Raw genomic sequence first — 25,123 nt, forward strand, 5'->3', positions numbered from 1 at the left:
AATAATAAGAAACTATTATTCATTTATAATGAAAATTGATATATTTAACTGAGAATCATAGAAAAATGAAGTTATACAAATCAGATAATAATTTGTTGACGCGTTTTGAAAACTTGCTAATACATGCTTAAAAGAATATGCATTCTTAAAGAATATTGCAATATGTATTCATAAAGAATATTGCAGTACGCATTCTTGAAGAATATCATTTACATTGTATCCCTTCCTTTTGATTATCAAATTGCAGGTCCTCTGGTTCAAATTCAATCAACTTCAAAATATATATTTGAGGAATTTAATTGTCATGGCATTTGTGTTCAGATGGCTGTCCACAAAAGAATTCGAACCCCCTTCTTCTTCTTCTTCTTCTTCTTCTTCTTCTTCTTCTTCTCCTTTTTTTTATTTTTTACAGCGTGTGAAACAAATCCATATATCACATTCATAGTTCCTTTTTTCTGCAACAGGTCACATAGAAATGAAATTTTTAATGAAATTTTTACCATGTCACTTGCAAATTGTTCTTAGCTGAGCAACATACTTATATATCTTTTGATTAATTCAACCTTTAATTACATTAAAAATATAAATCAATGATCAATATGATTATCCTCCAATAAAATGCAAAAATTCTTTTTGAAATTCACTTGTTCACTTAGAAATTCAATTTCTACAAAATTAGCTAATTGCACATCAGTGTTCCTGTTGGGGTACATGGTTTCATTTCACCTCACATTTGCATATCAAAATCTTAAATCCATTGTTAGGATTAAAAGGTAAAAGTAAATGTAAAGGGCATTCGTTAAATACCTCATGGAGGTTTATGATTTTCTTATTTTCAACATCTCTAATGACAAAATAAGCTTCATAGCTAGTATCATTCAAGAGTAATATATAAAGGCTTACAAATAAACATTTATAAAGCATAGGAATACAAAAAACTTACCATATAATGCATCTAATTGCTCTTCATGATCAACTTCGAAAAAGACATTAAAATAGAATTCAACTTCACTTTTCCACCTCGTTTGAAAACCAAAAGATTTGTCATCATTTTGATCCAAATATATAGCAAACAAAAGCTAAAGATTGGTGATAAATGACTAAAAACCTTTTATCATACACATGGTGGGCAATTTGGATTTACACTAACTAAAGAACAGAAGTTTCAATACCTAAACATAGAGTTTTTATAAAATAAAATGATTCATAAAATTGCTAAAAAAAATGTTGAAATCATGAAACTTATAGCCGAAAAGAAAACAAGAAACCTATGGTAGCCCCCCCCCCCCCCCCCCCCCCCCCTTTTTTTTTTTTTTTTTTTTTACCTTTGTGGTAGCAGATATAAGAGTGACAAATACATGATAGTTTGTGAAATGCTTCAAGAATGATGCCTTATTAGCAAGCTCAGGCAGCAAAGAGTAGTTTTTTTTTTACCTTTTTTTAAACCTTTGTGTTGATTTTGTTGATAAATTTAATGATGGGTACTGTAGTCGTGATAAGCCCTAGTTTTTGTTTTTGTGATTTATCTGACGCGTTGCAGGATGATTGAAGGATACATATGGACAAATGGGGATTGAGTTATAAGGATATTAGAAAGATGGTGGTGGCATGGATTGTGATGGATACGATGATGATGGTGGACTGGTGGTAGCTGGAGTGATTATAGTCGATGAAGATGAAGACGACCGATAAAGATAATGATGGTTGCAACAAAGATAATAACGACAAGTGGTGATTATAGGTTAAATTCCTGAATATAGTATTTTAATTAGGTTTATTTAATTAATTGGTAAATCGGAATTACAATGATATTGTACAAAATGACTAAAGTGCCCCTAAATGGTGATTGGTCTAGAATTGATCATACGATCACACAATATTTATCATTTACATATAAACCTAATACTCTCTCTCTCTCTCTCTCTCTATATATATATATATATATATATATATATATATATATATATATATATATATATATATATATATATATATATATATATATATATATATATATATAATGTGCCCTTTTTTATGGATATATTAGTTTCACATGTGATTAATTATTGAGTGAATTACACGAATGGTCCCTATGATTTGGGATAATTTACGTGTTTGATAGATAGCTTATTTTTTTAACTCATAAAGTCTTTATTGTTTGTTTTTATTACACGTTTGGTCTATATCTTACATAAAAAGATTATTATTTCAATAGGAAAAAATAGTGCGGTACGTAAGATAATGTGAGAGATGTCGGGTTGGGATGTGTTTATTTAAATAAATTAAAAAATCAATGGCAAAATAGTTTTTTTTAGGTAATGTATGGACCAAACGTGTAACAAAATCAAACAGTATGGATCTTTCGAATTAAAAAATAAGTTAGGGATCAAACACAAAAATTACCCTAAACCGTAGGGACCATTCATGTAATTTACTCTTAATTATTTAACATGTCGTTTTTAAACATGTGTCGGTTTCTCATTTGATTAATTACACTTATGATGTTCACAATTTTCATTCAACTACAACTAGTTGCAATGTTGGATACAAATCTTTAAAATAATTTTTTCTATTATATAATACACAATTCAAACAAATAACATCATGGTTCCATGAATTCAGACTTCAACAAGTCCATATGTTCGATTGCTATTTTATTCCTTAAGCAACCGAAAACCCAAAAAAAATAAAGAAAAACAAACCCAGAAGAAGAAAAAATGAAACAAAATCAGTGTTTTGGGGCTTGAAACCGAATCTATTATTTCAGTATCAGTATAATAAACCGAAACAAACCAAAATATGCCCATTTCATCACCCCTTAAAAACAAGTTAATACTTGTAGTCCTTGACATGAAGGCTCTCCGAAGCGCCCTCACTCAAGGCTCCACCACCCTGATATTTCCCAAGTGTCGCCTCAGAATTAGCCTTGCACCTAGCCAAAAACGCCTCCTGAGCCTTCTTAACATTCTCTTCTTTTCCACCCCAAGCCTTAAGTGTACTCTGTTGTAGGGCACGTCCAAACGAAAAAGTCAAACTCCATGGCTTTTTTGCATCATGCTTATTCATAGCATTAAGGTTAATCGTAGCCTCCTCCTCACTCTGACCACCCGACAAAAACACCACGGCTGGGACCGCTGGCGGCATGGTTCGTTGCAGGGCTCGAACCGTGTACTCCGCCACCACCTCGGGTGAAACCTTTTTGGAGTCCGAGCCGGGTGTGACCATGTTTGGTTTCAAAAGGGTACCTTCTAGAAGGACTTTATTGTCATTTAAGGCTTTGTAGCATGCGGCAAGGACGCGTTCGGTTACGTCCGCGCATTTGTTAATATCGTGGGGCCCGTCGACCAGGATTTCGGGCTCCACGATTGGGACAAGACCGTTTTCTTGACAGATGATTGCATATCGGGCTAGCCCGTATGCATTCTCATTGATGGCGAGCTGTGACGGCTCGTTTTGGCCGATTTTCAGCACAGCTCGCCATTTGGCGAAACGGGCGCCGGCCTTGTAATACTCAGCGCACCGTTGGCCGAGACCGTCGAGACCAGTGGTGGTGGTCTCGCCGTTGGTCCCGGCTAGTTCGACTGTGCCCTTGTCGACTTTGATTCCGGGAAGGACTTTGGCTTCCTTCATCACATCAACAAAGAGCTTTCCTGCAAATGTTGATATAAAATTTGTAATGCTACAAGATGATGATGATGATACTCTACTAGTAATAGTGAGAATAAAAATAGAAATAACAATATACCTGCAGCAGTCTTTTGGTAAAGAGTTTCCTCAAAGAGAATAATGCCACTGATGTATTGGAGAGCACCAGGGGTGCAGAAAAGAAGCTCACGAAGAGCTCTTCGGTTTGCCTCATTATTCTCGGTATTGATGCTGGCAAGACGTTTTCCTATTGTCCCGGTTGACTCATCAGCAGCTAGAATACCCTTGCCAGGTGTACCAATGTAGGTAGCATTGGCAATAAGTTCATCTAATAAGAAGAAGATTCATGGAATATAAGTAAATTAGGTTATACCATGGATAAATATTGATCATGTCTATTCCTCTTTTGTTTCTAGTCGGGACATTGTAATTTTAGAATAATATACCCAATTATAGCCGTGAAAATCTTTCTAGTGGATAACATTGCTATGATTTGATAATTTTTTCTAAAATACAATGTTGTAGGAAGAAATGTAAACCATAAGGTATATTGAACAAATCAATAAAAGTTTATTTCTACTTTCATTTATAACAAGATAAAAAGTTAAGTTATAGGGGAAATAATATCTTGATCCCAGAAGAAGACATGTTTGAAGTTATCAAAAGAACGTGCATAATGCAAATAAACAAACATGTTTTCAATATCCAATTTTCCACGTATATGGAAAATGAAAATGAAAAAAATGATATAACAGTTGCTTAGAAAATCATCGTATTAATAAAAGAAGGAATGTTTATGTCCTACTGAAACCTAGTAATGACCAATAAAAGAATTTTGGTTTCAAAAAGCAATTAAAAGGATTCTTCATAAAAACAGATCCATATACACATGAAAAGGAAATGAATTCATTCAAAGGCATTAATTAGTAAGTCCCAAACCCGATCCATGAAAACCATTTCGTCATGTTAATTGCAACGTATTGCCAAAAGTACACAATACAAAGTTATCATCTAAGTGATAAAGAGAATCTAATCACCGAACGCATTAAGTAATCATCCAAGATCTCTTCGGTAAATTAAATTGCGTTGATGAAGATTACTCATCATTAAATGTAATTTAGATATTACAATATCAATTAAAAGCCAAATTAAATACGTAAATCTTCCAACAACAAACTAATTCATTGATTAAATCTGATCACGTAAAAGGGGTCTAAAAGAAAATGAAGAGAATAACAAAAGAAAATGCATGATGTGGTGAAATGAGAGGAGTGAATTAGAGAGGGATGAAGACGATACCAGCGTACTTTCCCTTGTAGCAAGACATGTTCGTGGGCGTTTGATGTTTACAGAATAGAGAATGGGAAGAATGGCGTTGGTTGAATGATGTCGAAGGGCTTCTTTTTAAAGAGAAGAAAGAGCCATGGGAATTGCTGTTTTTAGTTGGTCTCCTGTCAAGAAACCGATTTCGATGGCGGGTTTCTTTCCGTTTGACCGTTTCCCTCCTTTACTTAATCTCACGGTGTCTCCTTTTTCACTCTTATTTTTTTATTTTATTTTCTTGGGAATTTTCTCAAAACAACCCTAGTATGAATATGAAGTGTCTAATATATTTTCAAACAACATCTTTCTGCAAATATGTCGATCTTTTTTATTTGTTGTCAAAAATATCGTTAGAAGCGTTAATGTTTATGATTGATGACTTGTTTTTATTGGGTTTTGAATATGAATACGTTAAAAGCATCGAGATTATTATGATACGGGTGAATTTAAAAGCTTGTGTATGTTTATAGAGAAATTTTTAAAAGTGATTAACCTGATTAAATTTTATACTTTTGTTTGATAATTAAAGGTAGGAGAAATGACATACATGTTATATAATATTTCTAGGGTTGTATGTTTAGTCCTTAAATTTTTTTGACTGTTTTATGAGGGACAAAATCATTTTTTTCCGGTTCTATTAGATCCTTTGGGAAAATTAGAAGGGGTAAGGTGATAACATTTTAGTCACCTCATTTTTTTCGATGTGACAATATTATTGTGTTCCTTTAGTCTTCTTTACCAATCTCAAATTATTTTATCCTCTATATTTATTACTGGTACGCCTTCTCTCTCCCTCTCTCTTTCTCTCTCATTAGAATCATTATATAGATTTTGTATTTCTAGATTTTAGATGTTTCGATTTACATAGAAACGATGAGGATGAAGTCAAATACTTGGATTTTGATTTTGGGGTTCTTCTAATTCTTGATTGAAACAAGGGCGATGAAGTAAACTTCATGGGTTATACGGAACTCAAGCACTTTACAAATAGTTGCAACCTATCAATTCCAATTCCGGTACATTTACAGAGAAAGGAGATCGAAGTTGTTTGAAGCAAGAAGCAACGGGCATTTCATCATTTTACAGATGGTTGTCGAACAAGTATACGGAAATAGTAGTGAATGCGGTGGAGACGATGGAGGAGAAAGACAGAACTCTACCAAAAGTCATACCTATGTTGCCATCTGAGATGAAGCAAAGCAAAATCACTGAACTTAACCGGAGAGCTCTCTTTTTTCACTAACGTTCTTGTCTTCTTCTTTCTTTCTCTAATCGAATTTCTCCACTACAAGGGTGGTCCAGATGGTGGGCAACTCGGACGACCGCTCAGGGTCATGTCTTTAAGGGACCTAAAATATTTGGCTATATATTCTATATATTAAAATTTTGTACAATTTCCCAAATTCTAATTTAACCAAAACTGAAATTATCCTAAGAAAATAAAGATATTTATCTTGATCGATGCTAGATAAATGCGCGTCTAGGAAGGGTAGGAACGGATGAAGATCCTAATTGGAAATTAGAATCGAATCGACATCATCGATAGTTGCATTGACATCTACATGTGGCAGGATATTGTGCATTGTCGACATCTTGATGCCACCTACGGCCTTAACACCAGAACTCAAAAACATATTCAAATATTACCTCTTTTCTCCCTCAAACTCTGCTTCTCACTCTCGTTTCTCTCAGACTCTCACAATCTGTCATTCCTCTTCTACCTTTCAATCTTAATTCTTGAACACACCATCCGTTTTTTAATTTATGTTGATTTCTGAATCGTTAGGACTTATGTAAATGACTTTAAGGCATGATTTTTGTTTATGAAAACGTATAGATTTGTACATCATTTTTCTATTTTTGATTTTTGTTTCTGATTTTGTCATCTCAATGTAAGTTTGTACATCAGATTTCTTTTTCTTGAAGATTATAAGTGTCATATTTTATTTTTGTTTCTACATCATATTTCTAAAGGTGATTATTATAGAAACAGTGAAAAACAATACCTTAAGTTTTAGATTTTTCACACATCAAGGTAAAATGTTTATAGACATTTCTATGTTATTGCATAATTAGTAGTTTAATTTATGTTCCAAATATTCTGTTTTTGTCTCTAATTTGATTATTTTAGAGTATTAGCTTCAAATATTATATTTCTTAGTTGATAAGGTAATATGTTAATCAAAATGTTATGTTATCAGATTTTTTGTATTTCGTTTTATTTATAATTTTTATGACTTTTGTTACGATTTTATTTTTCAGATTGCTTTTGTATTAGATTTCCACAAATTTGTGATAGAAAGAATGTGCATTCATTTCCTAAAGAAATTTTTAGTTAAAGCTAAAAGGAGTGGGGGTTACCACCAGACTCGCTAACCTAACCTGGCTAGCAATGTTAAACACAACCCCTAAAAGCTCGCCAGACTCGTTATTTGCAATTCATTAACCCTTTGGCAAGTTGAGAGAGAAAGAAAAGTCTCCATCCCATTGGTTCTCAATTCTCATGGTCATGTGTACCTAGAAAGTCATTTCTCATTCCAAAACTTCAAATTTCATTTCCAAATAAATGATTCATACCCTCACTACAAATTTGTTTACAAATATAGTCCCATTCTCAAAACTTTGATTTCAATAAAATTGTTTTAACCCTCATTTTATAATTCCTTATAAATTTGGTCCCAAGCATCAAACATTGATTTAAAAGAACCAAAAGTAACAAGTACTTAAATATTATATTTATTTTCATGTAATTTATTTATATTATATTAAAATTAAATTTGATTAATATTTGTTCATAAAATATGTGTAGTAAAATAAAATAATTTGATTAATTAGAGAAAAGAAAAAAAAATGGAGTACTAGGAGTGTTACCACTCCCTAGCAAATGCTAAGATTGAGTGTTAACCGGAGAAAAATGAAGTCACACTCAAAAAAACTAATGTGGCAAGGCTCTAGGAGTGTTATCACTCCCGTTAGCCTAATGATAATTATAAACAATTTCGTTAAGTTTGCTATTAATGACAATGTATTTAATGTATGATGTGGATTTAAGTAACCTTTTTTTATTTGAATTAAAAGTGGTAGCAAATGATTTTGTAATGCAGTTGAATTTTTGGCTATATTTATGTTTATGACGACTTTTTTAATTATTTTTATTATTGATGTATTTTTTTCAAATATTAATTATATTTGATTTTGATGGCCCCTTTTTACTTCTCGCCTTTAGCATAATATATGTTTAGACCGGCCTTACTCCACTATAACATAGCTCTTTAAGTTTTTCACTTGCAATATAGCATATATCTATGGAGAATTAAAGGTTTAAAGCTTACAGAACAAATAAATCAACTTGTTAGCATAGTAGAAGTTAAATAATTTTACCAATTTTGAAAGTAATTGACTCAAATTTAAAGAATTTTCTTAAGATCCAAGATAATACTAATAGTAAGGTCGCCATCATCATGCTGGTACTGTGAGTGGTTGTGTGCACAAAGGTTCGAAATCTTGTGTACACATCTTGAATTTGCGGTTATAGATGCTTTGATAGGGATGTACAGTGGGTGGAATTTGGGAGACATGAAGAAGACAATCTAATTGGGGGTGTTGAAAACAATCGATGTAGAGTAGATCCGTTGGTGATATTTCCATGGAGGACACTTCATCTGCAAATTTACTAACCCCACCTACATCTACAAGTTGACTGAAATATAACCGAATGTATTTTCATTTCCAAGTTTGTGTGAAGGATTTAAATGATTTTCGAAGTTTGTAGGTTCAAAAGGGATTTAAAGGTGTACAGTTGAATCAAAGCATGTGTTGACTTTCAACCAACGAAAATTAAGGTCCATATTTGAACGTTCACTTAGGTGATGTGGCAAGCAAACCGGTTAAAACAAGTTTAGATGACTAAACATTTAGGTTTTCATGAATTAGTTCATTCATAAAGTTGCAAAAATAGTTTAGGGACTAAATGTACCAACCATAAAAAGCTTATAGGACATTTGAAAAAATTTTATTTGAGAAGAAATTCATTTTGTAATGAAACACGATTTCTAAAAACACATTTCGATTGTCTAAATTTAAAAAAAAAAATGAAAACAAAATAATATATATATATATATATATATATATATATATATATATATATATATATATATATATATATATATATATATATAGTTTAATAATTTTTTACTATTAAAAAAATTAGAAAAAAAATTATTTTTTACTATATTTTACTAATAAAATATTATTATTCATAAAACATTAATATATATATATATATATATATATATATATATATATATATATATATATATATAATTCTGTAAATATTATAATATATAAAATTTTAAAATGATTAATAGTAGAATTTTAAACATGTTATATATTTATTTGTCATTATCTATTAAATCAATTCTTTCAAAACAGTGATTGTTTTTTATTTTTATGGACATAAAAAATAAAAAAAAATTATTGAAAAATATGTTTTGTCATTCTAAAAAATAAAAAAATAATAAAGTCACCATTTTATTGAATTATTTTAATAGAATACTATTTATAAAAATATGATATATCTAATATACTATCATAATATTACAATATGTTAAAATTAAAAAATAAATTAATAATCTTTCTATATTAATAAAATTGTAGCTCTTTTATCATGTGTCATTATGTTAGGCTTTCTAATTAATATCATATTACTTCTCAATCTATTAATTCTTAATTTCAAATTTCAAATTTCTCATTTTAATTACATTAAATTAATAATATTAAAACAAAAAATAAAATAAAATATAAAAAAAAATATAAGATGATATAATTTTACGTATTTATCTGACTCAACAATTATAATTTTATATATAACTATAAAAAATAATTTTAATTAAAAAGTTATTTAAAATAATTAATTAATAGTTTTGAGTTTTTACTTAGAAAAATTTAATTAACTTTATAATTCAGGTTCTCACGTGTTATACACTAGTAATTTAATAAAATACTACACATATTAGATGATTACTATTATTATTAATGGAAAATATATATATATATATATATATATATATATATATATATATATATATATATATATATATATATATATATATCTTTTCTAACTGAGATTGAACCCAGATCCTCGTATTTTGTAGTTAGATTAGAATCTTCATGTTACCCAAGCCTAGCCCCCACACACACACCCATATATATATATATATATATATATATATATATATATATATATATATATATATATATATATATATATTAAAACAATTTTTGTTAAATACGTTAAAATGATTTATAATTGAATGAGTTTCACAATTTAAATATATATAAAACACCTTAATATACAATGTTTATATATATATATATATATATATATATATATATATATATATATATATATATATATATATATATATATATATATATATATATATATATATATATATTATTTTAAATGATTATTTTAAAATTTTCTATGAAATGTAAATATCAAAGTTGTTGTACATTTAATAATTAAAGCCAAAATGACGTGACTAAATATATTAAAATGCTTCCTATTTATAAATTTGTTAATTCTTTTTTAACATACCTATAATTCTAACATTGAAAAATAATGTTAATATTGACGAGTAACCCAAAACCATCAAAGAAAGTTTTCATAGAAATTGACACATCGTAAATCTTATTGTTTACAAAACATTATTTTTCGTTATAAAATCTTGACATCGAATATGAAACTGTTTCGTATCCAGATCTACGTACATAGATGGAAACTATTCACCGAAAGAATGTATCTGAGACAATCTTCAAGCGACTCGTCGAGTCTGTTCTTCAGACTCGACGAGTCCATGCCATACATCAGCTAAAACTGACTTTTGCGACCTGATCCGTTCCATACACACATAGATTTGGCCTTCCCAAGCTCATTTATCACGTAAAGTCTCAGTCTTGGTCGCCATGCAACGCATACAAGGCTCATTTTGGAGAAATAACCTCTAATATGGCAACCCTAGCTTCCAACTCAAAAGAATAGACATAAAGCTTGTCATATGGGGCCTCCTGGACCTGCTAAGGTTCAGATCTAGGTTCCATATCTCCATAGGACCTTTCATACTTCCAATTCAAGCCAAATAAGGCAAGAAGAAACCCTAGATTTGACACATCAACCCAAAATACGAAGTTTGGCTCTGAAAGTTACCTCAAGAAGGTTCCCTTGATGAAATAGAAGCAGATCCAAGCTCCCCAACTCTTCAAGCTTGATCTTCTTCCTCCTTTCTTGCAATAACACACAAAATGATGAACAAATGGCCTCTTATCACACTCACAAGGTCTCTCAGTCGTATGGGTGCACTTAGGGTTCAAGGTGGCCGCAAATGAAGGCCATAAGGTCCTTTAAATAGGGCTTAGGACCAGGAAATTAGGGTTTCATTAAACAGCGCGGACTCGCCGAGTCCATCCCTTGGACTTGCTGAGTCCAGACGCGAACCTCCGTCCAAAACCGCGACTCGACTCGGCGAGTTCGACCTCCAACTCGCCGAGTCCCCTCTCAGAATATCAAAAATATGAAAGTAAAGATACCTGGGGATCCGGGATGTTACAATTCTCCCACACTAGAACAAGACTTCGCCCTCGAACTCCTGCTAGGCAAATAGCTCCGGATGCAGCTCACGCATCTCACGTTCCGGCTCCCAGGTCATCTTTGATCCCTTCCGATGCGGCCACTGAACCAATACTAGGGGTACCTCCTTGGTCCTCAAAACCTTGATCTTCCGATCTCTGAAGGCTACTGGTCTTTCAGCATAATGCAGGCTTGCATCCACCTGAATATCCCCTAATGGAACCACCGCCGATTCGTCGGCTATACACTTTCTCAACTGCGACACATGGAAAGTGTCGTGAATCTGCCCCAACTCTGCTGGCAAGTCTAAACGGTAGGCTACCCGGCCCACCCTCGCAATCACACGGAAAGGACCAATATATCGGGGCCCCAACTTGCCCCTCTTCCTGAACCGAATCACTCCTTTCCAAGGAGAGACCTTCAGGAGTACAAGATCACCAACTTGAAACTCAAGCTTGGACCTTCGTCTGTCTGCATAACTCTTCTGTCGGCTCTGAGCGGTCAACAACCTCTGCCTGACCAGCTGAATTTGCTCGGTCGTCTGAAGTACGATCTCCGTGCTACCCATAACCTGCTGTCCTACCTCACCCCAACAGATGGGGGTGCGACACCTCCGCCCATACAACAGCTCAAAGGGTGGCATACCAATGCTCGAATGATGGCTGTTGTTATACGAGAACTCTGCTAAAGGTAGATAGGTGTCCCAGCTTCCTCCGAAGTCCAACACACATGCCCGAAGCATGTCCTCGAGTGTCTGAATCGTCCGCTCACTCTGACCGTCTGTCTGGGGATGATATGCAGTACTGAAATGTAACCTAGTACCCAACTCCTCATGAAACTTCTTCCAGAACCTGGAAGTGAAACGCATGTCACGGTCCGAAATAATCGAGATCGGCACCCCATGCCGAGATACTACTTCCCTCACATATAACTCGGCCAACTTCTCCGCAGAAGAGCTCTCGCTGATGGCTAGAAAATGAGTGCTCTTCGTCAGCCGATCCACGACCACCCAAATCGCATCGACTCCCCTCGTAGTTCACGGTAACTTGGTAATGAAATCCATAGTGATTTGTTCCCACTTTCATTCGGGAATCTCCAGCGGTTGCAGCTTACCATGCGGTCGCTGGTGCTCGGCCTTGACCTTCCGACAAGTCAAGCACCTCTCGACAAACCAAGCGACATCCCTTTTCATACAGGGCCACCAGTACTCCTTCCTAAGATCCAAATACATTTTCGTAGCACCAGGATGAACCGAGAATTTCGATCGATGTGCTTCCTCCATCAAAGTAGTACGCGCACCGCCCACAAACGGTACCCAAATCTGACCCTGAAAAGTCATAAGCCCTCGACCATCCGTGACAAATCCTGATACCTGACCTACAACCCGCTCCTTCTTCTGATGTTCTGGCTTCGCAGCCTCCACCTGAGCTCCTCGAATAATATCCAAAATCGGGGTCAATACCGTCATTCTCATACAAATATCTCGGATCGGGGCGCTATCCGCCCTACGGCTCAACGCGTCGGCTACCACATTAGCCTTGCCCGGGTGGTATAGGATCTCACAATCGTAATCCTTCACCACATCCAACCACCTTCTCTGTCGCATATTCAGATTTGGCTGATCCATCAAGTACTTCAAGCTCTTATGGTTCGTGTATATCGTACACCGAACCCCATACAAATAGTGTCGCCAGATCTTGAGGGCAAACACCACCGCCCCCAATTCCAGGTCATGCGTGGGATATCTCGACTCATGAGGCTTCAACTGTCTCGAAGCGTATGCTATCACATGACCCTTCTGCATAAGCACCGCCCCCAAACCCGATATAGAGACATCACAGTATACCACAAAGTCCTCCATCCCTTCCGGGAGTGCAAGCACTGGAGCCTCGCACAATTTCTGACGAAGCGTCTCGAATGAGGACTACTGCTCCGGTCCCCATGAAAACGTAACACCCTTCCGGGTCATCCTAGTAAGTGGCACAACGATCTTGGAGAAATCCTTGATAAACCTGCGATAATATCCAGCCAAACCCAGAAAACTCCTGATCTCGGTGGGCGATCTCAGCACCTTCCACTTCAACACCGCCTCAATCTTGGTCGGGTCGACCAATATCCCTTTCTGGTTAACAAGATGCCTGAGGAACTAGACCTCTCGTAACCAAAAATCACACTTGGAGAACTTGGCATACAGTCTCTCCGACCTCAAAACCCTAGGAATCTCCTTCAAATGTTCCTCATGTTGATCCCTAGTCCTCGAATACACCAAAATATCATCGATGAATACGATCACCGACCGATCCAGCATCGGTCGGCACACCTGGTTCATAAGATCCATGAACGCGGCCGAGGCATTGGTGAGCCCAAAAGGCATCACCACAAACTCATAATGTCCATAACGAGTCCTGAAAGAAGTCTTTTGGATATCTTCCTCTCGAACCCTCATCTGATGATACCCCGACCTCAAGTCAATCTTGGAAAACCAAGATGCCCCCTGCAACTGATCGAACAGATCATCGATCCTAGGTAACGGATATCGGTTCTTAACCTTCAACTTGTTCAACTCCCGATAGTCGATACACATCCGGTGTGAACCATCCTTTTTCTTGACGAACAAAATCGGCGCTCCCCAAGGTGAGCTACTCGGTCGAATGAATCCCTTTCCCAACAGCTCCTGAAGCTGCGAGGATAATTCTTGCATTTCCGGCGGAGCGAGACGATAAGGCGCCTTGGCAATGGGCGCCGCTCCCGGAACCAAATCGATACGAAACTCCACTTGCCTCTCCGGAGGCACACCCGGTAACTCTTCGGGGAACACATCCGAAAACTCGCATACAACCGGGACATCATCAATCGAATTGGGCCTCTCCGCGGTCACACGAGTATCCATCACATAGGCTATGAATCCATCACAGCCCTGTTGCAAACTCTACCTTGCCCTGGCAGCCGAACAAAACGCCGACCCACACCGGGTCCCCTCGCCATAAACCGTGAGCACTCCCCCACTAGGGTCTCGAATCATCACCAGCTGTCTCTCGCAGTCAATGACTGCTCCAAACTTACTCAACCAGTCCATACCCACGATAACACAGAAATCCCCCACAGCTATAGGGACCAAGTCTATAGGAAACTCGACCCCAAAAATCTCGAGCACGCATCCTCGAATCACCTCAGTGGCGTATACCGCTTTGTCATTTGCTATAGCAACTCGCAGGGGTCGACTCATCACCTCCCGATCTATACCAATGTGCTGGCTAAAAGCCAACGAAACAAAAGACCGACTCGCACCCGAGTCGAATAATACCAAAGTAGGCACATGGTTCACAAGAAAAGTACCTACGCATATAATAATATAAGCACAATATCTCAGTATAAATGTAAATACATGAAAGAATACATACCGGCCACGACATCAGGCGCCGCACGGACCTCCTCCGCAGTCAACTGGAAAGCTCTCCCACGAGCCCTCGGAGCCTCAGCCTTCACTGGTCGAACCTCAGGAACCCTGGCAGCAGGCGTAGATCCCTGGCGAAGCTGGGGGCACTCGGCCATCCGATGGACAGTCTAGTTGCAATGGAAGCAAACCATGAATCCCATGGGGCAATCCCTAGCAATGTGCCCCTCCTTGACACACTTGTAGCAAGCACCCGATCGACATGCCCCCTTGTGACCCTTGCCGCACTTTCCGCAAGTGCGGCTCTTCTGACCTCCGGATCTCGAATCGGCGGACTTGATCCGCTTGGCTACCGGCTGAGACTGAGCCGGCCGCCGATCCACCCGTTGAGACTCGGCCTCCTCCCTGGCCTGGGTCTCCAACTCGATCTCACGCTTCCTGGCATTCGCCTGAAGCTCAGCAAAAGTCTGATATGACGAGTTCGATACGAACTCCCGGATATCCCTCCTCAGTACTCCCAAATACCGACTCATCCGAGCCTGCTCCGTGGACACCTGCTCGGGGCAGAACATCGCCCTCTAATGAAACTTCCACGTGATCACCGTAACAGAATCATTACCCTGCTTGAGGGTTAAGAACTCCTGAACCAACCGTTCCCTCTCCACCGGGGGAACATACTCGTCTCTGAACATATCAGTAAACCTCTCCCAAGTCACAGCTGAGACCTCTGCCAGAGTGAAGTTCGCCGTCACGAACTTCCACCAATCCTTTGCTCCCAGGCGGAGCTGGTTCAAGGCGAACCGTACCCTCAGATGCTCCGGACATGAACAAGTATAGAAGCATCCCTCGATATCAGCAATCCATCTCATCGCAGCAATCGGATCCTGCGTCCCATCAAACTCTAGTGACTTCGTGTTGCTGAACTCCCGGAACAGCAACGAGTCACCTCCCTGTGGTCTGGCAGCGGCCACAGCTGCGGTAGCTGCAGCGGCGGCAGCCTCAGTCAACGCGGCGTACCGCTCATCAAATGTCTCCATCAGCGTGGTCTTAATAGACCCAAACATCTCTGGAATCTCGGCCCGGATCGCTGCAGCTACCTCCTCATGAATCATCTGACGAAGCTCCTCGTCAGTCACACTACTCGTACCAGGTCTGTGTCGTGGTCCAACCATGATGTCTCTCAAATAAAACATAAAAATATCAAAGACTCTATCGGGCGTAATCGCACTCGATAACGCAGTCCTACTCAGTCTCCGATACCCAGGGATTCTTACTTGGGCTGCCCACTGACCCGGTGTCCTTGGTAGTACGGGCCCAATACTACCAATTACACCGCGTCAGTATTCACCCCAAGTCCTCCTCCCCAAACCCCGAATCCTGAGTACTCTATTCTTGTCATACACTAGTTACCCACTCGCTCTCAAGCACCTCATAGAAGCAGGTTTCCCTAGACTAAGGCATCACAAATCAGTCCACTCTAGTCCTAATATGTATACCTAGTCTACTAGCATGCGTATCATATCATATCATATCTCATAACACATATTGTAAGAGTATTTTGGGGATTTTACCGTTCGGGCGCTGGCTGACCGTACACACTCTCTCTTCTTTGGTTGTCTCAAAATCACTTATCAAATTTTTATTGATTTATTAATTAAAATTTTCTCAAATCCCCGGTTTGAGTTCAGTTACGCCCGAAGGTGTACCCGAATCCCTCAAACCAAGGCTCTGATACCAACTTGTAACATCATAAATTTCGAAACCAAAATTTTTTCATTTTTACAATCATCAAAACATCGAGTAATAAATTTAGGTTCCAATGTAACAATTTAGTCACGACCGATTACATAACAAAGATCACAAAATGGTTTCCCCGAGTGTGTGTACGATCACGCCGGCGCCTTCCCACGGTCCTCGCTAGTACCTGAAACACATAACACAACAACTGTAAGCATAAATGCTTAGTGAGTTCCCCAAAATACAACCTACGCACATACGTCTTTCCAGGCCTTGACCTTCCAGTCTATGTGTCTCAGGGGACTTCCGTCCCAACTGGGTAAACCTTCCGGTCCTACCCACGTCCACCTTACGGTCCATATAACCACGCCTTCCGGCCCATAACATGTTGCCTTCCGGCCCAAATCAAGCATATCATACATGGCACATAAAACGAATAACTTATTACACAAAAGGCAAATATCTCATATCATATTCGACCTTCTGGTCACACAGTCAAACCCTTCCGGGTACAGTATAGTGAGAAGACTCACCTCGTATGTCTCGCTAATTCGTGAACCCTGGAATCACTCGTGCTCAAACCCCCGAGCTGTAATCCTCCTATGACATCATGAATCTATAATTATTACTTGTACCACTAAGGTTGACCATCCTTATCAAGTCAACACAGGTTGACTTGGTCAACAGTCTTTGGTCAACTTGACCGGACTCGGCGAGTGCACTATAGTGACTCGGTGATTCTACGCGTGTTAACCAACTCGCAAGGATTTTCCCTTTGACTCGTCGAGTACTCCCCCGACTCGACGAGTTCCACTTGGGCCTAAATCATGGGGCCACCGCGACTCAACTCGCCGAGTCGCAAGGACAACTCAGCGAGTCCCAACTTGACTCGGTCCACGTGTCAAAACCTTTCTAACTCTCTGTGACTCACTGAGTCACCCACTACTCGGCAGGACTACATACTGAGTGGTCTCTAGGACAATCTTCAAGCGACTCGTCGAGTCTGTTCTTCAGACTCGGCGAGTCCATGCCATGCATCAGCTAAAACTGGCTTTTGCGACCAGATCCGTTCCATACACACATAGATCTGGCCTTCCCAAGCTCATTTATCACGTAAAGTCTCAGTCTTGGTCGCCATCCAACGCATACAAGGCTCATTTTGGAGAAATAACCTCTAATATGGCAACCCTAGCTTCCAACTCAAAAGAATGGACATAAAGCTTGTCATATGGGGCCTCCTGGACCTGTTAAGGTTTAGATCTAGGTTCCATATCTCCATGGGACCTTTCATACTTCCAATTCAAGCCAAATAAGGCACGAAGAAACCCTAGATTTGATACATCAACCCAAAATACGAAGTTTGGCTCTGAAAGTTACCTCAAGAAGGTTCCCTTGATGAAATAAAAGTAGATCCAAGCTCCCCAACTCTTCAAGCTTGATCTTCTCACTCCTTTCTTGCAATAACACACAAAATGATGAACAAATGGCCTCTTATCACACTCACAAGGTCTCTCAGTCGTATGGGTGCACTTAGGGTTCAAGGTGGCCGCAAATGAAGGCCATAAGGTCCTTTAAATAGGGCTTAGGACCAGGAAATTAGGGTTTCATTAAACAGCGCAGACTCGCCGAGTCCATCCCTTGGACTCGCCGAGTCCGGACGCGAACCTCCGTCCAAAACCGCAACTCGACTCGGCGAGTTCGACCTCCAACTCGCCGAGTCCCCTCTCAGAATATCAAAAATATGAAAGTAAAGATACTTGGGGATCCGGGCTGTTACAGTTACTAATATGTGTGTGTGTGTGTGAGTGTATATATATATATATATATATATATATATATATATATATATATATATATATTACTTTTATTTATCTACATATTGGCCCAAATTAATAGGTTGCTTTCCTTGCTGATGTCGTTGAACGTGAATAGAACATATGAACAACTAATGATGAAGGGAGTGGTAGCACCCTTCACATTGTCACGTTATTTTTTTTGTCACTTCACTAACATCTTTTTCTTTGTATTTCATAATGAGTGGCAACACACGTCATATATTAGATTTTTTTTCCAATATTGAATATATATATATATATATATATATATATATATATATATATATATATATATATATATATATATATATATATATTATAAAACACATATAATTGAATATTAATCAAGAAACTAGCTATCTTTCTCACAAAAAAAATTATAGGAATTCGCCTGAAGATTACTCAATGAGCCGATTAAAGTGAAATATATAAATCAAAACCAGTAAAAAAATCCAAGAACAAGAAATATGGCACCATGATTACTGTCCAACCAACATAGTTTCATCTTCAGTAAAAAATTGTGAGATCCATTTGTTGAGTACTTTGTCATCATGCTCCAATTGCACAATAAATCTTGAGCTCTATACACTACTAGAAAACTAAGCAATTACCTACAGTACTTTTATTAGTAGGAAATCCGTAGGAACAAGGCGTTACTTACGGATTGCCTACAGATAAAGGTAATCTGTAGGTATTTACCTACATATTAACATCATTAAACAAATACATTATATACTAAACATAATACATACATATAGTGTGCAAGTAAATATGTGTACTTATTTTTATTTGTGTTTAGAAAGTAACATTCATTTAAAAAAACCTTCTAAATTATTAATGGGTTCTAATAGTGCATACGTTGTGTGTAAGTTATGTTATGTATAACTTGGTCAAAACAAAGCAATCAAAGTATAATTGACTTGTGAAAAAAAAACGAAAAATACGACATTTGACCGTTGAAAAATAGAAAAATAAAAAAAGACCATAGGTAATCTGTAGGTAATACTTACGGATTGCTTACAGATTAAGGTAATCTGTAGGTAATCCGTAGGTTACCTACAAATTACCTACGATATTTTATAATTTTTCAATTTTCAAAGGTCAAATATCGTTTTTTTCGTTTAGTTTTTTTCACGACATAATTATACTTTAATTGTTTTGTTTTAACCAATTTATACATAACATAAACTTACAAACAAATGTATGCATCATTAGAAACCATTACTCTATATTGAATAAACAAACAACTATCTATATTTATCTTTAAGCCACAGTTAACATCATTAAACAAAGACCTGATATATTAAACATAATACATACATATGTTGTGTATGTAAATGTGTTTACTTATTTTTATTTATGTTTAGAAAATAACTTTGATTAAAAAAACTTCTAAATGAGTAGTGGGTTCTAATGATACATACGTTTGTATGTAAGTTTATGTTATATATAACGCAGTCAAAACAAAGAAATCAAAGTATAATTAAATTGTGAAAATAAAAATTAAACGAAAAAAACGATATTTGATCCTTGAAAAATAGAAAATAAAAAAAGTTCGTAGGTAATCTGTAGCAAAATACCTACGGATTACCTACAGATAAAGGTAATCAGTAGGTAATCTGTATGTATTATCTACAGATTACTTACGGTTTTTTTTTGTTTTTTTATTTTTCAAAGGTTAAATGTTATTTTTTTATTTTTTTCAGTTTTTTCACAACTTCAATATACTATGATAGCTTTGTTTTAACCAAGTTATATATAACATAAACTCATATATAAATGTTTGCATCATTAGAACCCATTACTATATACATAATAAACAAAAAGTTGTCTACTTTTAATCTTAAGGCACATTAACATCATTGAACAAATACATGATATACTAAATATTATTATTTTTAATTGTTTGTGTTTTATATATGTAAAAACAAAACGATCAAAAAAAAATAGTTGTAAGACTCAAATAATGAAACATAATAATAATAATAATAATAATAATAATAATATAAGTTTATTTCGTAGTTATTCTGTAGTTATTCTATAGTCATTCTCTTTCGTCGATAGTCTGTAGCTAATATGTAGCGAATTTCCTACGGAATATCTACGGATTTAGTTCCGTTGCTATTGCGTAACAATTTTGTAGCTAATTACTAACGGAATACCTTTGGATTTTCGTTTGTAGCTATTCTGTAGCTATTTTGTAGCGATTCCGTTACTAAATTAGGGTTTCCCATTATGTATCTTATTTCCTACGGAAATTTTCCGTAGTTATTTTCCTATAGCAAAAGCATTTGTTTTCTAGTAGTGATAACTAGCATCAAGCACTAGAAGAAGGTACAAATGTATAAAAGAATATTTAATATATTGTATCAAAGTTATCAAATTAGATAGTAGTTGTTAAGATGTTGATTTTGATCAACGCCTACCTTTTAGAGCAACAATATACATTAATAAATTGAGGCTAGTTTAGGATTAGAAAAAGAGAAAAATCTTAGTATCAAAGTCAGATTGTAGTTGTAGTTCTTCGCTTAAACATTTCATCCATCAGTTGGGGTACAAACAAAATATTAAACTATAATTACTTAAAAAAAATATTAAAAACGAGATAAAATCATATAAAAAATAGTACATATCTCAAAATCGAGCAACAAACAAGGAATGCATGGACCTAATTTCAAGAAGTGTAGGAATAATCTGTAAAATTGGCTTGCCAAAGGTATGTATTCTAGAATGGTATTTCTTTGCTTGTATGTTTATTCCTATTCAAGAGAATGAGACTTGCTTGAGAATAATTCACTATAAGCCACAGATCATCATGGAATGAAGTAAAGAATCATGGGAAATTAAAGTAAATCGTAATTACAACACTAGAATCGAAAAACCAGTGAGACCTTTGAGCTGTTTTTGGAGAAAGAGACTTGTTTGAGACGGAGAAGCTATGGATAAGAGAATGGAAGTCTCCATAGAGCGATTCGAGAGGGGGATTACAGAGTCCACGTTCCAATAACCACCAAATGTATTTCTCGTTCTTATCGTTATGGTGCTAGTGAGTCACAGATGGTACCCCCCCCCCCCCCCCATTAGCACAAGCCAATGGCGGTGTTTAGCACCCTTGGCGACCGGTGGATCTCATAGTGAGGCCCACTCCCCATAGCCTAAGGAAGGTAACAGGAATGTGGGAAATTGAGAGTTATATTATTAGGGTGTCATATGAATCAGTAATTGAATCGACACTTTGATAACTAATACGTCTATCTTACTCACTCTTTCTCTCACAACCCTCAATAGCTAAAGGCTAATCCCCTATCACCCTTCTACAGTTCTGCTTCTATCTCTACATCTCGTTTCTAGTTTCCCTGTAACACTCTAAAATTTCAAAAAAAAAATGTTTTTAAATCACATAAAATCAGTATCACATTTTCTCAAAACCACAATGTATCAAATGTCAAAAACGAAATTCAACAAAACAACTAATAACATCCCAGAATCCACGACATAGTCTCGAACAGGTGTGTACAATTAAGCCGGCACCTTCCAACGATCCTGAGAAGTACCTAAAACATATAACACACAACACGGTAAGCACAAAGCTTAGTGAGATCCCCAAAGTACCACATACACAAATAATAAGCCTCTCATGGCTATAACTTGGCATGGACCCTCCGGTCTCATGCGTCTTGGTAAGGACCCTTCAGTGTCATGGCTCGGTGTGCACCCTCTGGTCATGTGTCTCAGTGAAGACCCTCCAGTCCGATAGCTCAGGTTGGACCCTACAGTCCTATATCTCAATGAAGACCCTCCGGTCTCATAACTCGGTTTGGGCCCTCCGGTCCTAACTCAGTAAAACACAGAATAATATAGCATAATATCACATAACTCAGTATAAGCACATATGACCCTCCGTTGATAACTCAAATAAGACCCGCCAGTCACACAATATTACCGTTCAGGTAAGTATAGTGAGAAGACTCACCTCGGAAGTAAGCAAGCATATCTAGTACCCCACGAACAATCTAGACTCCACCTACATAATATAATTATCTCTAATAAGCAATTTGTAATAACCACTCTGAGATGCTAAGCTAACTCATGCACTAAATCTCAAAAAAGGTGAAAAGACCATTTTACCTCTCCATGGTCTCTAAGGTCCACAGTTGACATAACTCTAAAAGTCAACAAAAGTCAACGCTCAATTCAACAGTCCATGTTGACTAAACTCATCGAGTGCATCCATGCTACTCGTCGGGTTCCTTCATTTTCTCTAAAGTATCGGGAAAATACAACTTAACTCTTCGAGTTGTCTCATTAACTTGGCGAGTTTTAGCATCGTCCAGACTATCGGGAAAACCCTAGCCAACTCGTCGAGTTGGCTCATGCACTCATTGAGTCCCTCTAACCCAATATTCACTCAGACGATTCCAAGTAGAAATAATGTCCCAAACTCTTGATTTGGCCTCCCAAGGCTGAAATACCATGTAAAGCTGCAAGCTTTACGTCCATGTGAAACATCCCAAAAATACGGCCCACAAATTTTGTTTTTAAAATCAATAAAGAAGACACATAACTCATAAAACATCATAAAATGTCACATGTCATATATCTCAAACATCATAACCAGAAAACTACATCAAATCATGTATCAAATATCAGAGTCTAAAATATCCTAGGCTGAAGACTGTGGTGTATGCCATGCGATCATCCCGATCCCTTCGCTTTGCTAGCTGAAGTACCTGAAACAAAAGTGAAAAATGTAAGCACGAAGCATAGTGAGCTCCCACAAACTACCACATACCATACAAATAACATATAACTAGGAGATACGGGTCCTGCCCACTCTCATGGAGATTCGGGCCCCGCCCACACTTTGTTGTCTAGGAGATTCGGCCCCCGTCCTGACTCTGTTGTCTAGGAGATTCGGGCCCTGCCTACACTCTGATACTAACATGCATACATGTATCACAGAGATAACAAGTATATCTATCAAACTATCACATAACTATACTCAAATAATATTGTGAGATTCAGGCCCCGTCCACACTCGACTGCTAGGAGATTCGGGCCCCGTCCACAATTAGCTACTAACATATCATATATACGGGTCGGCCTTAGTGACTTTGACCCATTCCTACTGAAAGGAAACTTACCTCGCAAGACTGACTGCTGAAAACTCGAGTGAGGAATCGTTGTCTACTGCTCCGGTGAGTCTCTGGCTATCAATTTCATAATAACACTTAATCAAAATCTGATAATCCTCTTTAGGGTAAAATGACCATTTTACCCCCGGTCAAAGTCAACATCCTAGTCAAAGTCAAAGTCAAGGTCAACTCCCTGTCAACCCCACTCGTTGAGTTATCTCCTAACTCGGTGAGTCCCTGTAACATTTAAACTCATGGTTGATTGATTCAACTCATTGAGTCGCTTACAGACTCATCGAGTTCTTCCTGTCATAAACATCGGGACAACCTGCTTCAACTCGTCGATTCTTTCCCTGGACTCGTCGAGTTCCCATGGCCGAGTGAGCCATCTTATAGGATTAAGCTCCTACCTTTCAGATCAATGCTCCAAACTTCTTCTACATATTAGGAATACACTCTTAAGGGTAAAGTTTCCAAATTTACCCATCCTTAGTCCTTTTTAATGGGTTTAACCCAAACCCTAACTTCTTTAAGACAAATTTTGATTCATAATCCATAACTCCCTAAACTAAGGCATAATATACTAGATTTAGGCTGATATCATCTCTTAGACATGTAAAGTTTCGATCTTTCCTTCCATGGATGGTCTTTTAGGGCTAAAAAGGCCATGTTCTTGCATATAAGCTTGCATGGGGCTTCCATGGTCATAATGTTTGCACCTTTATCCCATGGAACCCTTCCTAGACTCTAGATTTGAGAGATAAGTCACTTGGGACGTTCCAATCCCAAGGATCATGGTTCGTGGACCAAAACCTTCATGAAATGGAAACAAATAGATCTAAGAGGAGAATGATCAAGTTAGTGACTGGATTACCAGAAAATGTAGCTAATTGAGTGTAGTTCCTAGATCTACTCCTTCCCCCCTTGAGGGTTCTTTCTTCTTCTTCTTGCATAAGCTTCAAAAGGCACAAATAACACTCAAAATGGCAAGAAATAGCTCAATATCACTCAAGGTAGATAAGGGTTTCGAGATTAGGCTATGGATGTGATGGAGGCTAGGGTGGAGACCTGTTACGATGCTTAAATAGGATGCAAACCCTAAAGATTTGGGTTTCCTCCTGACGGACCTACTCATCGAGTAGACCACTTATGTCCCGCATCCAATCTGGCATCTACTCGATGAGTTAGGGCTACCAACTCATCGAGTAGCTCTTATAAAATAAATACTTAAATAAATTAAATGCATACTAGGAACGGGACGTTACAATTCTCCCTCACTTTTCTTAGACTTCGTCCTTGAAGTCTGTTGAGTCTAAAAACAAGTCTGAGTAGTGCTCCTTCATCTCCTCCTCAGGCTCCCAAGTCCACTCCGAGCCCTTGCGGTGCTGCCACTACACCTTCAGTAGCTCGAACCTCTTGTTCCTCA

General features: G+C 37.2%; 1 protein-coding gene across 1 annotated transcript; it reads right to left on the minus strand.

Moving 5' to 3' along the window:
- Positions 1–2,587: 2,587 nt before the first annotated feature.
- Positions 2,588–5,054, minus strand: LOC145000972 (fructose-bisphosphate aldolase 6, cytosolic-like). Its single transcript, XM_078960283.1, has 3 exons — positions 4,945–5,054; positions 3,746–3,973; positions 2,588–3,650 (listed from the first exon to the last, which is right to left on the minus strand). The coding sequence occupies exons 1-3, from the start codon at positions 4,970–4,972 to the stop codon at positions 2,830–2,832; spliced, it is 1,077 nt and encodes a 358-aa protein (XP_078816409.1). The 5' UTR covers positions 4,973–5,054; the 3' UTR covers positions 2,588–2,829.
- Between the last annotated feature and the right edge of the window lie 20,069 nt (positions 5,055–25,123).

This window comes from Lactuca saligna, chromosome 6, assembly GCF_052625555.1.
Source record: "Lactuca saligna cultivar CGN05327 chromosome 6, ASM5262555v1, whole genome shotgun sequence".
In the NCBI taxonomy this organism is placed as follows: Eukaryota; Viridiplantae; Streptophyta; class Magnoliopsida; order Asterales; family Asteraceae; genus Lactuca; species Lactuca saligna.